A 17,765-nucleotide genomic window follows, 5' to 3' on the forward strand; every position below is an offset into this window, starting at 1 on the left:
ATTTTTGCTTATCATGATCTCAGTTCCTTCTTAATCTTTCAGAAAGGATCCAACTGGTCTCATTAGTAAGCAATGCTGCTAATTGTCAGGCTGCACTGATGTTTCCTCTCTGTTCAAATTGGAAGTCAAATATAGAACACTGAATAAGAAATAGAGCACACAATTCTGATTTTCAGATCATCCAAATTCTCTCAAGTCTAGATGGCGTATGTCAATACAGATCTCTTAAGTGTTCTGCTCCTTCTCTTTCAGGCCACGACTCCCGGACAACTTTAGCTTCCTCACCATCTTAATCAAAACTGTGGACCACAGGGCACTCTCTGTCAGTTCAGTTATCTTCTTTAGAAAATATGTATTTAATTCTGCAATCTCTACACACAGCAGTGACAAGAACAGCATTATGAATCTAAAACGATACTTTTTTAAAAAAGAGGCTTTACGGAAACAAGCATATTTGCACTCATATTTTCTTCTAAAATAATTTAAAAAATTCAGATGTGTCTTAAAATTTTTTGACCATAAGCTTCCAGGAACACTCACGTATTGTGAGAACTCAGGGCCTTGGGGAAAAAAAAAAAAAACTATGCGGATGTGTCCGAATCTTAACATTATTCCGCAATGAGGCTGCTTGCAAAGTGTATCTAAGGCTGCTTGCAAAGTATATTTAAGTCAGATTTCTCAGAATTTCACTACCTATTTTCTGTCACTGAGCTTAAAAAAGTTTGTGGGGTTTTCTTTCCTTACCACTTGGCCTATTGGCCTAAAAGTCCTATGACCCATCTGACACAGGCTATCAAAACCGTGGTTTTCTCACAGCTATCTCCTCTCTTCATAACTGAGGTATATATTCTGGTCAGAAGCAAGTTCCTCACATAGAAAAGAACTACTGGTAATGGCCATCAGTAGTAGCATGTTCACACGGGGTAAAAAAAAAAAACAACAAAATGAAACACACAAAACAATTTTAGATGGAAGACTGAAGTAAAAGAAAGCATTATTAAGCTTCCTCCAGCTATCAATGCGTAAGAGCTTTTTCTTTTAACCGAAGTTAAACAGGCGATACATAATTTTTATTATCTTGTAGAATTAAAATTCTAAGTCCAAAAGTTCCATTAAGTTGCATCCAGTAAATGTTTGTAGCTTGACCTGCCATATTCAAAATAAGAAATACAAATGGCTAGCTTTTGCCAATACAGTTACATAGTCAAAGTGTCATCTTAAAGACTCCCGCTCCATTCCATCCACCAATTATGTCAGCAGATAGTTCTTCTTGCATTCAGAAACAAAGCCTCAGTATTCCTATACACAAAGTCCTCTTTTTACTAGTAGTTCTTGTATTATGCAAATAGCTCTATTTTAAAACATTTTACACGTTACTTTGACATACTTAAATTCCAGTCAGAAATAGTATCATCATCATCAAGTTCGTCGTCATCATCGTCATCATCTTCAATACCATCTTCTTCATGTTGCTGAGCCACCGTCCGTGAACGATGAAAACGAGGTCTTATGTCCTGTTCACTATCTGGAATAGCTTCGTCTTCTTCCACATCCCCCTGTCATCAGAATGTTTTATCAGATAAACTAGTCCAACTATATTCTCAAGGAAATTAAGTTTTCATTCAAGATTTTATAAGCATATAAAAGATTCACATCCCACTTGTGCTTCCCAGCTAACTAAAAATGCAATTGTTCCTGCATTCTGCTGCCGCATTTACCAAAAAAATGACAGGAAGATAGAAGCAAAAGAGGTAACCTCCCATGCAAAGTATCCTTCTTGTTAAGAAATTACTCTTGATGGGAATGAAATAGAAGGAAGAAGTGATAGAGAAATTCTGCTACACAGACATATTCTAAAATGTACTGATGGAAAAAGCCGCGTGTTCCATTTAGAAGGCATGAGAACTAATTCTGAGCGGTTTTTTTAGGCTGTGTTGTTGCAGTAGTTCATGTGTAATAGTATGACAGCTCTGCCTAAGTTGGGTGGGAGGGGACAGGGACAAAGCAGGAAAGCCCACAGATTATTTTTCAACAAACATGGCAGCAGTCACCTTTAGTATTTGGAACAGCACACCTTGCCCAGAAACCTAATTTTCCATCGAACAGATGGTAGACCAGATCTGCCCATTCTGATGGGAATCATTCCAGATATTCTTACAAAGTAAAAGAAATTGATGCTCACCTTCAACAGAATAATATCGATCTCTGAATATTTCATACCATTTACCAGCACAGGTATCAGCCTGCAAAGAAATATTGATACATATCAAAATAACACATAAAAAAGCAAGCCAGTTTTCAGCTACCTGGGCCATAATTTTGATTGTAACCCTCACCCCCCCAACCCAGCCCCCCCCCAAAAAACTTAGTCTCATAACAAAAGCTAGTACCTAAACCAAGCTCCATTTCATAAGGTTCATCAATACTCAGTAACCTGAAAAAGTGTTAATTTCAAATTACAAACTTTGAACTAGAGGTAGCCAGATGGTACAACTGAGTTTTAAATTTCAAAAAACAGATATTCTTCCATATAACAAATTTATTCTGAAGCACCTTTCAAAAATGAAGTCTAAAGGTTTTCAGTAAGAATTTATAGTATGCATGATAAAAAAGTACTCAGTTGGCTCTCACCAATGGTACTTGTCACTTTATTTACTTGTGGCTGAAGATTCTACCTCACTACTCTTAAAGACAGAAGCCTAACTACATTAAGCCCTCCCACGGTTTTGTGAATACTGCAATAAGACAAGTCCCCAACATAGCAGAGATGTTGACTAATCTGTATTAGGATTTCACTTCGTTATTAAACTGATTATGGCTATGAGACTCCAACTGTACAGATGTATAGCCAAAAAAAGTACTAAGGGAAAAAAGTCAAATATGTCACATAAAACCACATTCTCCACAAAAAAAATTTCCATAAAAATATGTATTACAAGTCAAAACAAGCTAATAATGAAATCATCATGGACTGATCCAGCACCAGTGACAGACTCAATCTCTCTATATTCTGCAGCTGAGGAGTATTGTTTTTGAAGGTACCAAGCCAGCAATACTATTCACACAGTGCAATGGCACATTACCTTCTGAACTTTGAATGAAGGAATAGTAAGTATTCATATTAATACCAATTCATTGGCATTTCTGCAGCATACATCATGAAGTAGGCAGGAGCTATGTATTTTATAAGGAAGCCCACAGCAGCAAAATGGAACAAGATGTTAGATACCACATAAACAGGTTTTTAGAAGATTTTGTCCCACTTTTAATTTAATATCCAAAATTTAAGATTATCATCAAGTATTGACAAACTTATATAGCTCCCTAGTCAAACAGGATTCACCAATAAATAAGTTGCTTGCAAAAAACATGACATTGAAAGATCATTAGAGAAATGTAACGTTACTCTTATTTGTTTTTCTAGAAATTTAAGAGCTTTTTTAAAAAAAAAAATTGAATATAACGCTGTTGCAGTGTCAGTGTTCATGTAGGCCAAAAGAGGTTTTATACTAGTCGTTACTAACTAGTAGTTAATAACTACTGCTATTCCCAGTATAAATAGTTATTAACTAGCAGTTAAAAACTACTGTTATTGTCAGTATAAACATGATCTGTGTTGGGAAAGGAGTGGGTAGACTCGAGAATTGTGCTATCATTCTTTGTCTTTTGAGCTACAAGAGTAGAAATTAAGCAAAACCATTTTAAAACTTAAAAATTATTTCTCATAACATTAGTTCTCCTGTTTTCAACTCCTATTCCTCCACTGGTACAGCAGATGGTTTAATCTCAATTCTCTACTAATTGCTTATGAAAACTGAAATTTTGCTGATTTTTTTTTTAACTGCTTCCAATCTACAATGATTATTTTTCCTGAGAAGAATGCATCTCTTCTGTCCGTGATTCTGTTCTTCCAGTCAAGACTCTGAGAGAACTGCCCCAGTAATTTCAAAATCCTTCCACGCATACATAAAAACAAAGAGTATCCATTTACTGGGAACACGGAAGAATTCATATTGCAAAAGACTTCAGATTAGTCCGAAAAAAAGCTACAAGCCCTGTTGCAGACATGCAGATGTTTAAGTCTCAAACACAGATATTCATTCCCATTCAATCAAAGATCTACATTTTGAGGCATAGGATAACATTTTGAAACTTACAAAAAACAGTTTTTGAAACTTAGACTACCATCAGGCTGCAAAGTATGAAGGAACACATTTTACATGCTTTCTTCAAGTTAAAATTGCAATAGCAATTGATATAAAATTGATTCCTAAATCCAAGTGATGTCATGCCATTTTGTAATGTTCTTTATAAAATGGGGAACCCTTTGCATGACTATGCACATAGAAGCATTGCACAACATGTTCACGGTACACCAGATATTACAGGTAATGTCATGTGGAGATGTTTGTTTAAGCTTAAGTGCATGTTAGTACATCTTTGCATTCATCTGAAGCTTAAGAGCCTGTCAGGCTTGAGGTAAAGCATCACAGTGACACAGCTTAGGTTGCTTCTGGAGCTCATTGCATCTGAAATTCTCAGAAGTCTTTTCAATGAACGCTGTACTACAGCCATTTTTACTATGCACAAGAACTAGCTACAGGAGAATTCTTCTAAGCATACTGCAAGCTAGATACAGTCACCGTAAGAGTAACCAGGAACAAGTCAACTGAAGTTTAAATTTGACTGTTTCAAAATAAATAGGGAGTTGTAATTCTTAATACTTACTTAGTAAGATGCCGACATAACACATCTTTACAAATTGGCTGTTCAGCCAAGGTCAGCCAAAACTCACAAGCCTCCAAAGCCACATTTTCATCTTGGTCCTGGGTCCTCTGCAGCATGTACTACACAATATAAAAATAAATTACTTGTATAAGATAGAAGTTTTAAGTGTCCAGAAGAGGCTACCAACATTGTAAACTGTGTTTGCAAAACCAGACTATGCTACCATAGCAATTTTTTTTCTTTGGGGCGAGGCGAAGAAACAGACATAAGAGACTACTTAAGGCTATACTGAGAATAAGCTAAGAGAATTCTTTCTTAATGCCACATGATTCAGATTGTAAATTTCTTCATTGCTTAAGTGAAAACATTATTACCAGAAAACTGGAGAGACCCAAGATAATAAACAGCAGCTTCCTGTGAACAGATTTTTTTTTTAATTATTTTTTACTCCCCCTTTGCACTTTTCACTAAAAAGGTACAACTGTACCCTTAATAAGGTACTTTTTATTTCCAGTACCATAAAAAAGCTTCCCTTCCAAATCTTGATTACCTGACAGGGTGTAAGTAAGTAGAACCCATAACAAGAAGAAAAAATTTTAAAAAGTCTCACATTTTTCTAGCACGAATGGTAATTCAGACATTCAGTATCAAATATTTAAGGTTGCTATTAAAATTTAATCCTCCTTCAACCAAAAATAATCAAATACCTGCATAAACAAAAAGCCTAAGCAGACTACTGCTACATCGGTTTCTTATACAGAGCTGCCAGAACAATTTAGGGAAGATTCTTGCAACTTCCAAAATAGTAATTTCTACATTCTTCCATGTCAGCCCTTATTTCTGGAACAGTTGGTTCTTCCATTCATTTTAGAAAATCTCATGGAAGTCCATGCAGCTACCTTTCCTCACACATGAATTTAGAGCAAAAGAAATCCTTCTTCAGTGGCTTCAGAATACCATTTTATTCTCAAAATTAACTAGAATGGGGGGACTTTTATTATCCTTATGCATTTCAGGGACGCAAGACTTGCCACGAATGCATCCCTTTCAACAGAATTGCATTAAATTGCAAGCTTTTCCTAAAGGTTCACTATCGTGATTAAGAACTCTCAGTAACATAAATACTGTTCTATTCCAAGTTGTCAACAGGTTGCAGCTCGGAAACGTTGAAGAATGTCCTACTCATTGAAAGCAAGGCTTCCTTAATGCATCTTAAGTTAAGAGATTTGGCATTTTTCCCTAGAGGGCTTGAAAATCCACTCTTTTATTGGGATTTGTTATTTGTCAGGGAGACAAAAACAGGATGACAAAAAGTAATCTGTTTGAAGGTGCCCCTCACACTGTCATTTCCTCTTTAAGTATCTATTCTAAGTGTTATATGCTCCATGAAGTTAGATAGCAGTAGGTTGAAAAGGCTACTTACACTCAGTGGTGTAAGATAGCCATACATATGGCTTGAAAAATCATAGCAAGAACAGCAATCCTAGTAACAAAGCAAAATGTGGGAAGCGTATTTGAAGGCTTTTTTTTTTTTTTAGTATTACCATGCCAAATTGTAATAAGTACTTTTAATGATAAAATACAAAGTTCTACTGACTTTAGGCAATGCAAATAGTTGCTTCGTCACAATAAATTACAAAATAACATAGGAAGATTACTTAGTACAGTTTTGTGTACTCTGTAACATCAACAATGCTGTGTTAGTCTTGTTAAGTCAAACCAGCAAGAAAAGAATAGTGGGATACATAAAGCATTAAGAAGAACACATCTTTAAGCAGTAACAGTCATGTCTATCTGAAGAAAGCAACAGGATGCAAAAGGCAGGATTTCTCCTGAGAAAGATCTCAGGAGCCATGCGTTTGGATAAATATGCTCTGTCAGCATACAAGTGCAATATAATAATAGGTTGGTCTGCTCCTGACATATCCTATTATTGAGTTCTCAGACAAAAAAGAAAAAACGTGCTTCTGTTCACCTGGAAGTGCACGCTCAAAAAACCCAATGAAATCCAAACTCAGCCATTCCTGTATGCTCCAGGTATTTGGCAAGAAAGTTAATACTAAACCTGCCTGCATCAAAAGCATGATGACCGTGAAGACCTTCTTCGAATCAATAATGGATCATTAGTATTCTTAACTACTTTAAAAGTGATTCTCCATAAGCACAAATAACATGTAGATACAAGGTTCTCTCTTTTAAGACTTTCTTCACTTAGAGCAGCCATCAGCAGCAGCATTCAGCTTGGAGGCATTAAAGCCTCAAAGGTGCAAAACCTGAACAATAGTCAGTTCTGGAATATTATGTTTGCACATACCAAGATGTATACAGAACTGGGGAAATCAGTAACAACACAGTAGTTCCAAAACTGGAAAAAAAAAAAAGGTCTAAACTTTCTGTTACAGAACAGAAAATCACTACTACTGCCTTTTGTAGAGAGGAAGCCTAGTAATAGTTTTTCCTAAGAGCAAAATACCAGATACAATGAGAATACAATCTTGGATCTTTTTCTGGTTGGTGACAAGATTTTCTACCTACGAAGTCCAGAAGTTCCTTACTGATTTTAGCAGGGTGAAGAGCCACAGAAGGTATCATTTCTTGACAATATAATCTCCAAAGCTTTATTCTTTCTCAAAAAACAAAAAATCTCTCAACCAATCAAACAAAAAAACCCCACCACCAAGTACCAACAATGCTTGCTTGTCCTATGTTATATGAGAACATGTCTGCCAAGACTGGTGTCATAGAATTCCAGACAACACATAGGAAAATTAGGCAGCAGGCCAAGGCTGTCAAGGGTCATCTCAGGTTTACGCATCTCTAATATCTGTGTCCAACAGCAGAAAAACCTAACACCTTCTTTGTGTTGTCTGGATGCAGTCCTTATGGAATTTGACACGTGGCTTATGACCCACTTGTCCACATGAAATCTGCATGAGAAACATTCTGATCTTAACTATACTTCCAGTCTGGCAGGTAGAATATGTAAACGCTACCTAGAAACTGCCAGTATTTCCCAGAAACGTGGAAATTACAGCTCAAACAGTTGAGTAGACAAAAAACCAGTGCTGATTGATTCTCTGGTAGACAAGTCTGCACTAACCTAGAATGGTAAAGGAACTATCAAATGACATTAACCTCTACAACTGAATGCAACGGGAGGCAACGTTGTTAGTAGCTCTAAGAGCATCTCAGCATATAAAATAACACGCCATATCCTTGTTATGGTCAACACATCCGAAAAAAGTGACAGCTTCAATGTGTAAACTGTAGCAGTATCAGCACTAGCACTACATTTTTAACATGATCTTCTCATTTGGGGTCAAGCAATGCCTGGCTGCCCCATAGTATAGCTGATCCTGGCTATTTCAGAATCAATTGACTTAATGAAGAATAAACAACTGCCTGTCAAACATAATGTCAAGTTGGCAATTAGCTAAAAGAAAGTTTCGCAATCTCAGTCTTGAAGGAAAATGAAGAGTAGGCAAGTGCAAGAGTAACATACCTGTTCCGATGAATGCTTTTTATTTGTTATTATTTCTACAACCCCAAACAGGTTTCAGCACACAATCTGGAAAATGAGACTCACCTCAACTATACTAATCATATGAGGAAGCAGGCGATCCATTCGAACTTCCAGCAACATTACCAGAGCACGGCAAACGTTTTTGCGTACTTCAGGCTCCTCATCACCAGCCAGTGCAAAGAGATTCTGTTGGAAAGTAGTACCAGTTGAAAAGCGTCAGTTCATCCAGTTCAACTTGTACTTAAATTGACATTACTGGCAAACTAAAGTATGCAAATATGTACTTCTGTACTCTCCTACCCCACACCTCAGAATACCATTTTATTTCTTAAAGACATAGTTCAGCAAATAAACTCTTCAGACTCTCAATGTGTATTGTACACATAACTAAAATACTCTGTAATATTAGCACTGGCACAAGAACAGTATTTCCTGGATTTTTTTTTCTCCTAAACATAAATGAAGTTCTGAAGCCAGAAAACTCCATCAGTACATAACAGCAGCAAATCAAATACTGTACATAACCCAAAATACCACCCTTTTAATACATGTTCAGTAGCAGTATTCAGAGAGACCCCGACGGACTCAGTGACATGATGATCCCTATACTGCATTTTCCGTCACAGGTAAGTGACAGATTGCTGCTATTATTTTTACGCCTTTATGCAACAAGAGTTTCCTCTACTTATGAAGAGGAAGCATCTTTAAAAATACTATTTTTTGGGCTTGAGAGTGCTTAGACTAATCAACTCTGAGCACAAGCATACAGAATGAACTTCAATCCATGGGGACTGAAGCCTAAGAATGGGCAACGAGAAATGGGGAGTTTGGGTGCAGAGGTAGTTGTAAAACATAATTCAAAACTCTTGGTAAATCAGATATGTAATTTGACTTAATCCCCCAGCCAAGAATGCACACCCACCTCAATAAAAGAATCTATGTGCAACATAAGAGCTTGAGTTCTGCTGATGATAAATTGATTGACGCATGCAACAGCATGAGATCTACAAACGGAACAGTTAAAATACACATTTTTCATGAGTTAAAAACATTTTTCAAACTGTAGATAGGCATTAAAAACATCAGGAAGCAAATTACACTGTCCAAACATATTCTAGAGGCAAGAAGGAATAAATCTGCACATCTATAGTATTACAAAGCAAAACTACTAAACCACATTTTAAATAGCACCTTATACTCTGATACATCTAATAAATATTTTAAAATATTCAGTAAATAAAAACAAGAGCAGGATGACTACACCTGTCATATTTGTTCCGAACAGTATGTAAGGATGTTATTTTTGAGTATATTTTGATTATTGATCTTCTCAGATATTAACAATTCCATACAAGTCAATATGGTGAAATTTTAGCATGCCCTTCTTCATTGTTAAGTATCCAACTGCCTTTGCAATATTTTCAGTATTTATTGAGACCAATATGTGTCAACAACATAGTCGTAGCTTAGAACAAACACACACTTGTAATAGGATACATACTAAACATACTAAAAAACGAGGCATTAGTTCTTGTATTCCATTTCATGCAAAGCCATTACATACAGGTCCTTTTCATTCTCAAAGATACAAAAGTCAAATTCCGTAAGTAAAGGCACAATGTAGAACTACCTGTAAAAGCCTTTGAAGATCCATTCAAATATTTTTGCTAAGGTAGCTACAAACTTCTATTCTATTCAGACATTTCTTGGAAGACTGTCTCATAAACATTGTTCATAAATTGTCTCTTGACAGATTCAAATATAAAATATTTTACTGACACCACTAATAGTTTTCATACTTCAGCACTATGTACTGAAAGCAGGCTGCGGGTCAGCAGGTGGCCTGCTTTAAACTTGAAACTAGTTTAACAGTCTCAAAGCCAAAAACATCGCAGAATAGGAAAAAGTGAAAGACTGTATAATGTGGTAAAGAAAAAAGCATGTTTTTCTCCATCTCTCCCAGCTCCAAGAAGTATTAAGCTTAGCTTTCCACAAGGGCAAGTTCATGCTTTGTTATCTATTTTTCTTAGTATGCATCTATTTTAGATGAGTTTCTAAATCTTATTTGAATTCTATCATGGTGTATTTGAAGTTATACTCTTCCTCTTAGTCTACTACTGTTGGCAATAAAGAATTGCCACCTCCGAGTTGTAGAATCTTTCAATATAATTTTCAAATAGGAGTTAAAAACCACATTTCACAGAATCACAGAGAATCACAGGTTGAGGTTGGAAGGGACCTCTGGAGATCATCTGGTCCAACCCCTCTACTCAAGCAGCCAGTTGCCCAGGACCACGACCAGATGGCTTCTGAGTATCTCCAAGGATAGAGACTCCATCACCTCTGTGGGCAACTTGTGCCAGTGCTTGGTCACCCTCACAGAAAAAAAGTGTTTCCTGATATTCAGAGGGATCCTCCTGTGTTTCTGTTTGTGCCCATTGCCTCTGGTCCTGTCACTGGCCACCACTGGAAAGAGCCTGGCTCCGTCCTCTTTACACCCTCCTTTCAGGTATTTACATACATTGGCGAGCTCCCCCAGTCCCAGCTCCCAGCCTGTCCTCATAGGAGAGATGCTTCAGTCCCTTCACCATCTTTACGGCCCTTTGCTGGACTCTCGCCAGTACGTCCATGTCTCTCTTGCACTGGACAGCCCAGAACTGGACAGAATACTCCAGGTATGACCTCACCTGGAAGATGAGGGGAAGGATCACCTTCCTTAATCAGCTGCCAACAGTCCAGTCCAGGATACCATTAGCCTTCTTTGTGGCAGGGGCACACTGTTGGCTCATTTCAGGGTAAAAGCTACTGTTCTTTATAATAAATATTAGTAATAACAATTTAATCCTGGAATTTTTCTTCTATCCTATACTTCTGTTACTTTGGAGAGCTTAATACAGTTTTACAGTGAAAAGATGATGAACCCATTTAATTTGATTCAGCTGAAAAGATTAAGAGCTTTCTAAGTTTTGGTGGAGTTAAAGCAGAAAAAATTTTCTGCAAGAACTCAGAAACTATTGTCAGCAAAATAATTTTGACTCTCCCATTGCTGAAGTCATTACAAAATGAATGCAAAGTTGTTCTTTCTAATCAGAATATTAAGTTCTAACCATAGCATTGAAATTTTCATAATAATACGCGAAAACTTAAAAGAAACAGTTTGATTTTCAAAATCACACGCTAATTGTATATTTGGAAGATATAAAGAGGTGAGATTGTTGTATTAACTACACAGATAAACACGGAAATTACTGATGCATGGAATCTCTGTGGATCTCTGCAAGATCATTTAAAAAAAAAAAAGCATGTTTTAAACAGATCTACAAAATGGCAACCTTGCTGCTCATGTAAATAAAATTTTTAACAGGTTAAGTATACCACAACACCTAAACCTACCTTATTTTTGGACTGCTGTGCTTGAAGAACTGCAAGAATTTAGGTATCATGATATTGAGTGGTCGGTCCAATACATCGCTATCTAAAATTTCAGCAGAATCTTCACATATCTTCTGAAGAGCGCCAAATGCACCCTGGTTTAAAAAAAAAAAAAAAAAAAAATCTCTTCTTTCACATTCTGAAGAACACAAAATTTCAGGTTTTGTACAGAACAGGTAATTTCAGCACAACACAGTAAACGTAGCTAATTAACAGAGTAAATGCAGCTAACTAAATATGGACTTAAACTGAAACATCCTTAAAGGCTTTTTATTTAAGCACTTTATACCAGCATCTGTAAGCTCTCAAGCTGGGTGAGTCAGTGGATAAGTAGTAATTTTAATTTTAGCATTCAATGATCATCTATGCAATCACATTTTTAAAAATGCTTAAAAGCTAGTTCTTATTTGAGAAATAAATGTCCAGGTGCAGAAGTATGCAATTTAATTACATAAATAATTGTATTTCCTTTAATAGTTTTTTATGGGGCAAAACAGAACTCTGGATATGATGGTCAATTTGAGTTTCACTTTCAAGTGTTTTTTTCTTTTTCTTGAGAAAGCAGCACTAAAACACTACATAACAGCATGGCACCTTGGACCATTATCCTATCTCTGAGGATTATTTCAAATAGTCAAAACGCTTCACACACTTTCATGGAGACAGTATCAAGTCACTAAAATTGTGTGATCACAGATTTTTATTTTTTTAAATCAGACAAGGCTTTTTTCCTCCTCAAAAACAGTTTAAAACAGTTAAATTGGTATTTATTTATTTTCCTTCATACACTCTGAACAAAACCGTTCATTTCACCCTGATACAGCAATGCCAAATCGCTTTTCCAGATTAAGTTACAAGAAGAACAACACTACTTCTAAGTAAGAGAAAATTCAGGATCAGCTTGATGATGCTGATGATGCCTAGAAGATTAGGCATCACAGAGTGGTAACTTCAGGACACTTCTCAGACGAGACGCTACGACTACCCATCTGCAGTCTTATTCTGCTTTTATGCAAAGAAAACAAATTTGTTTGAATGAACAGTAAGAACATGGAATGCAGGCAGAAGAAAAAGTATCAAATTTGAGCCACTCTTCTCTGAGGAAAATATATGTGCGTGTATACACACACACACAATACTATACATATACATAGTGTCTATGAAGAGAGATAAAAATAATCAAATTCAGATTATAATCTTCCATTTTCTGTAAATCTCCTTACCTCACAGGTATTGTAATCTTCAGAATCCAACAGGCTGCAAAGCTTTGGTAAGAGTTCAGGCCAATTCTGTAATTCCCCTTTTGAGGCAATGGTTGTTATCAGAATGCCTAAAGGAATCAGAGGGATGAAGGAAATGAGATCTCACATACCTTCACATGTTTCACACCAATTTTTCTCATTTTTCTCCTCTGAAAGATCTAAGGAGTTAAGAAATTTCTTGTTTTGTTAAGAACTGGCAAGCATAAAAAGAGGAATGGTATTTGAAGGGCTTTGAAATGCAAAGGTGCATCGTTCCTTCCTGCTACCAGAAGGGCTCCGATGTGAGAAATCAAGCACAAAGTAATTCCAGTTAAGGAAATAATCATGCCCAAATACTGCAGGGAGCTTTGGCTTTCAATTTACTAAGCACTGTACAATTTTGACCTCCAGTAAATATAAAGTATCCACCTCAAGTCACCTCTTCTTTATTATGACACAAAAGCATGAATGTGGGAAACTGTCATTCAATAAACTTACAACCCAGTGGTAAGTTACATGTTCACAACTTTACTGTGTTTACACAAAACATTAAGGACACATTCTAAGGTACCTACTAAGAGCTTACACACTATGGCAGGTCATCCAGTGATCAGTTGTAGGGGTTGGCTGATTGAGATCCAGCAAACAGACAGGTCAGCCCAAAGAGTCACCAACTCTGTTTCCACCACATACAGAAATCCCGGAAAAAACTACTTAGGTGACAGGAACAGGGAAGGCTGCTTATAAACTAGGACTGACTGTGTGAGTCCATTTTGCCTCAAGACAAAATGAAACAGGTAGCATAATCCATTACGCTACTGACAGTTACTTCTAATGAGTACAAACACAGAAGAACTTGATACTACTACAACTAGTAATCTCCCAAGTGACAAGTGATGAAAAAACCTTTCCTAAGCTTTTTCATTGAGCTAATCACTATATATCATTTTTCTTTGGAACAAATGTTAAAATTCTTGTTAAAAAACAAGAATGCAGGACAACATGACAGAGCAGAGGACAGTCTGCACAACACACACAGTAATTAAAAGATATTTTACATCATGTTTCCTCTGATGCAATAAGGCTGGAGAACCCAGGAAGACAAATGGCAAAAATGAATATCGAGGTAAAACACAACTTTACAGCCCCAGAAGTAGTTTGTATCCAGTTCTCTTCATAACTGCAACTGAATAGAAAAGATTCCCAAAAGCCTACAGAGATTTATGGAGTCCTAAAGACTGCATTTCTCCTGAATATTATGGTCCTGCAAAGAATATCAGATGCATTAATAGCCAATACTTATTTTACTGTTGCTGGATCTTAATCATCCACTTTTTTTTTTTTAATTAAACTGAACTTCACAAAAAGAATATAAATGGATTTTCTTGCATCCTAGACAAAGGACTTAAATTGCAAAATTGTCTCCCTAACTTAGATCCGGCACAGGTTTGTTTGTAGACTTAATATGGGTTCAGAAACAAACATAAGAATGAAATTCCTGGAACTCCTCTGGACTAATATGTGACAAAAGTTGTATCATAAGTCTCAAAGGGGTAGGTAGTTTTGGAAAAGAGTTGGTTGAAGATCTTTTCAAGGTCCTAGAAGCAGTTTCAGGGGATGACAAATGGTCTGACTATACTTGCAATATGTGAGAGTTTTCACAGCTGAAGGAAAGACTATTTGAAATCTACTTTAAGCATTCCCCCAAAAGGCCTATTGTAGATAGCAACAGGATAACCTAGGAGGAAATACTTCCAGGTGCATAGGCAAGAAGTGACCTGAGGCCACTGCCCCCTGCAACAGAGATGTATGCAGTCCAGACCATACATGTCATTATGAACTTTCTGTACAGGTCTGCGGAGAAGCCATTTAACGCTGTGCTAGTGTTTTTTAAATGATAAAGAGACACTTCGGTAGGGACAAAAATAATAAAAGAATAATATCAGACTATCAAGAACTTAGAGAGGCAACACTATAGCATTTGAAGCTTTGCAAAAGGTTTTAAGAACAATGAGGAAACAGCCACATAAAATTATGTTAATGTTAAAAGAAATCTTCATGGGCTGCTAATGAGCTTCATCTCCTTTCAAATGTGAAATTTTTCCCACCCACCTGCTGCTTTATTTGGCCAGCAGGGAACAGAAGACACCAGAGATTAGCCTTTGTGGCTTTCTCTGCAACACTTCACACACAGAAACATGCACATCAGAAGAATAATCAAAGTAAAGAAATAATCAATGTAGTAGCTTGCAGCTTTTTGACAGGTTTGGGCTAGAGCTGACAGCTAAAACAGGCCTTTCCTTCTGACCAAGATACTAAGCTGCAAGGTTAGAAATCTGAAACTGAAAGTCTTTATAAAGATGGCATTTCATTTGTAATGAACTTCAAAACAGATTATGTATTACAGAATCTGTTGATATTTCACTTGACAAATGTGAAATCTAACGAATATAGCAGATGGGCTAATCGAGCAGTAAATATACAAGAGAACAAACTCCAGAGAGTCAGAAATCGTTAAAAACATACGCATAATTGTCATGACAGCATCTTTTATGTCACTGTTTCAATTACATGCAACCCCAGTTTACGGCATCAATTCTACAATAAAAAAATTGAACATAAAGAAAAGGCAGCTATGCTTCAGTACTTCCATGCCAATAACAGGACAGGGGGAAGGCTGGGTTTTTGGGGTGGTGTTTTGCCTCTGTAGCTCCTGAAGTTGATTTCTGAACTCCTTAATTCTAAAAAGCTGAACTTCATAGCAAAATTCCCCCTCACAGGGTAATCATTAGCTTTCATTTCCCTTCTGCAGTGAAGCTCTCCAGTCCTGCCACTACTCTTAAACACTCACACTATTTCTCCGGCCCCATGAAAGTCCTGCCCAGACTAGATACCCCAGAAAGTTTTAAGAACAGTCACAGACGCTTCCTAAAGAGATGCATTTATTTCCTGGTAAGTTTGTGGGTCCTCAACACATGCAGCCATCTTTCTTGAACTTGAATCCATATTTCAACATTAGCACATGTGGTTTTAAAACCTGTATCACAGAGCACACTTATTTATTTGAGGATTAAAATAGGGAAAAGCTAAGTAAGGGTACAACAACATGTAGTTACCATTTGGTCTCAAGTCACAGTTCTAAAATCAACTCTATTGCCATGCTCATTCTCCTCAGCTCATTCTCCTCAGCAAGGTGACTTCTGAGGATGGGATTAACCAGTTTGCCTCCACCTTGGCCAAAAGGTATCAGCTTTTGTCTGGTTAGCACTAGATGCCAGAGACCACAAAGGAGAGTGAATGCTGCATTAAATTTTCTCTGATGCTATTTTGATGTACTTGCTCATCTTCCCCTCAGAATTCCAGAGATCTTATTTGCAGTTGGCTCATTAAATTCATAGTGCTTGAACTGCAAAAACCCGTATGCATCTAAAAGAGCAGCTCTAACTAGCACATGCCAACTCATATGCTAACAAGGCAGCCTAGGTAGGTAGTAATATATTTACACGTAGTACCAAGAGACCAGTGGATACCGGACCAACCTCACTATTAAGACGGAGGCCACAAGGATCCAACATTTAATTACTTCAAACGGCAGGGTGCAAAGCATGTGCTAAATAGCAACTCTTACACAAGCATACAGTTCGTTGGTTGCTACTCCTCTTCAGAGATCACACATGCCTAAATAATCCCTGCAAGGATCACTTAAAGCTGAACAGTAATTGAGCTACTAATCCACAAACATTTCGTACTAGGAGAAATCAAAGAATAACTGCTTGAAAACAAACAAATCCCTCACCCCCCAAAAACACCGCCCCACAAACCATCACCACCAAACAACTCTAAGACAGCAATCCAAATGGAGCTGGAATGTATTCTTCAGTCAGCTCCATTGTACTCCACTGACAATTCCTATGAGCAAACAAGCAAGCATGACTCTTCTACAACCTGAAATCACAAAAGTACCTGCCACTCAAAGACTTGTTTCTACTGTCATTAAGAAAGTGGGACATTAATAAAATACATTGTAAAGCATTTACAAATTACAAGACAGCAGGAAAAAGCTAAGAGCAAAGGGTTCTAAAGAAGCAGTAACTGGTAGATTATTTTATAAGACGAGTCAGCTGATACAAGCTGAATTTGTTTCTGAACTGACACCCACCCCCATTTTCTCTCCTGTACTCAAATATATATTTATTTTACTTTTTTCCTAGTTTTTTGAGTGGCCAAGAAAAATTACTACAATGATTGTAGTAATTGGAGGAAGTCATATTCTCAAAGAGCAGACAGAAAAGCAACTTTACGTAGAAACAAATAAAAATAATGCAAATATGCATATTTTACAAGTAAAGGTGTACTAAAACAAAGTATCCACAAAATCAGAAATCCATGTAACAAAAAAACTTCTCGCTGGAACTAGGTATCTTTAAGGTCCATTCCAACCCAAACCATTCTATGATTCTATGGTGTTCTGTACATCACACTTTATCTACTGTTTTCTGACAGAAGATATTTAAAAATGGAAAGTCATTATGTGAATGCATTATGCATGGTATGATGATTCCCTGAAGGGATGTGCACGTGTATGCATATGGGGGGGTGGGGAGCAGGAAACCAGCTAACAGAAGTGTTTCATTCATGCAAGCAAAGTACTGAAGTAGTTCTAAGTCAGACCTTTACCTTGTTCCAGTTTTTAGGCATAGGAATTGCTAAATAATTTCTAAGAGAATAGGAAGCAAAAGTAAATGTGACTTTCGTATACTCACACAAAAGATAAATATCAGCATTAAAACATGGTGAAGTTGTGACGATTGTCAGAAGCAAACAGTTTTTGGAGTTTAATA

General features: G+C 36.8%; 1 protein-coding gene across 1 annotated transcript in view; it reads right to left on the reverse strand.

The window, feature by feature from the left end:
• Positions 1–1,387: 1,387 nt before the first annotated feature.
• LOC104072298 (transportin-1-like) overlaps positions 1,388–17,765 on the reverse strand; it is a gene marked incomplete at both ends in the record, with an annotated part of 31,512 nt that continues 15,134 nt past the window's right edge. The window contains 7 exons of the mRNA XM_009586953.1: positions 1,388–1,556; positions 2,183–2,243; positions 4,729–4,847; positions 8,315–8,437; positions 9,174–9,255; positions 11,645–11,778; positions 12,907–13,013. Of these exons, the coding sequence (XP_009585248.1) occupies positions 1,388–1,556; positions 2,183–2,243; positions 4,729–4,847; positions 8,315–8,437; positions 9,174–9,255; positions 11,645–11,778; positions 12,907–13,013 (795 nt within the window). The remainder of the gene's footprint in view (positions 1,557–2,182; positions 2,244–4,728; positions 4,848–8,314; positions 8,438–9,173; positions 9,256–11,644; positions 11,779–12,906; positions 13,014–17,765) is intronic.

This window comes from Fulmarus glacialis, unplaced genomic scaffold (assembly GCF_000690835.1).
Source record: "Fulmarus glacialis isolate BGI_N327 unplaced genomic scaffold, ASM69083v1 scaffold11591, whole genome shotgun sequence".
Lineage (NCBI taxonomy): Eukaryota > Metazoa > Chordata > Aves > Procellariiformes > Procellariidae > Fulmarus > Fulmarus glacialis.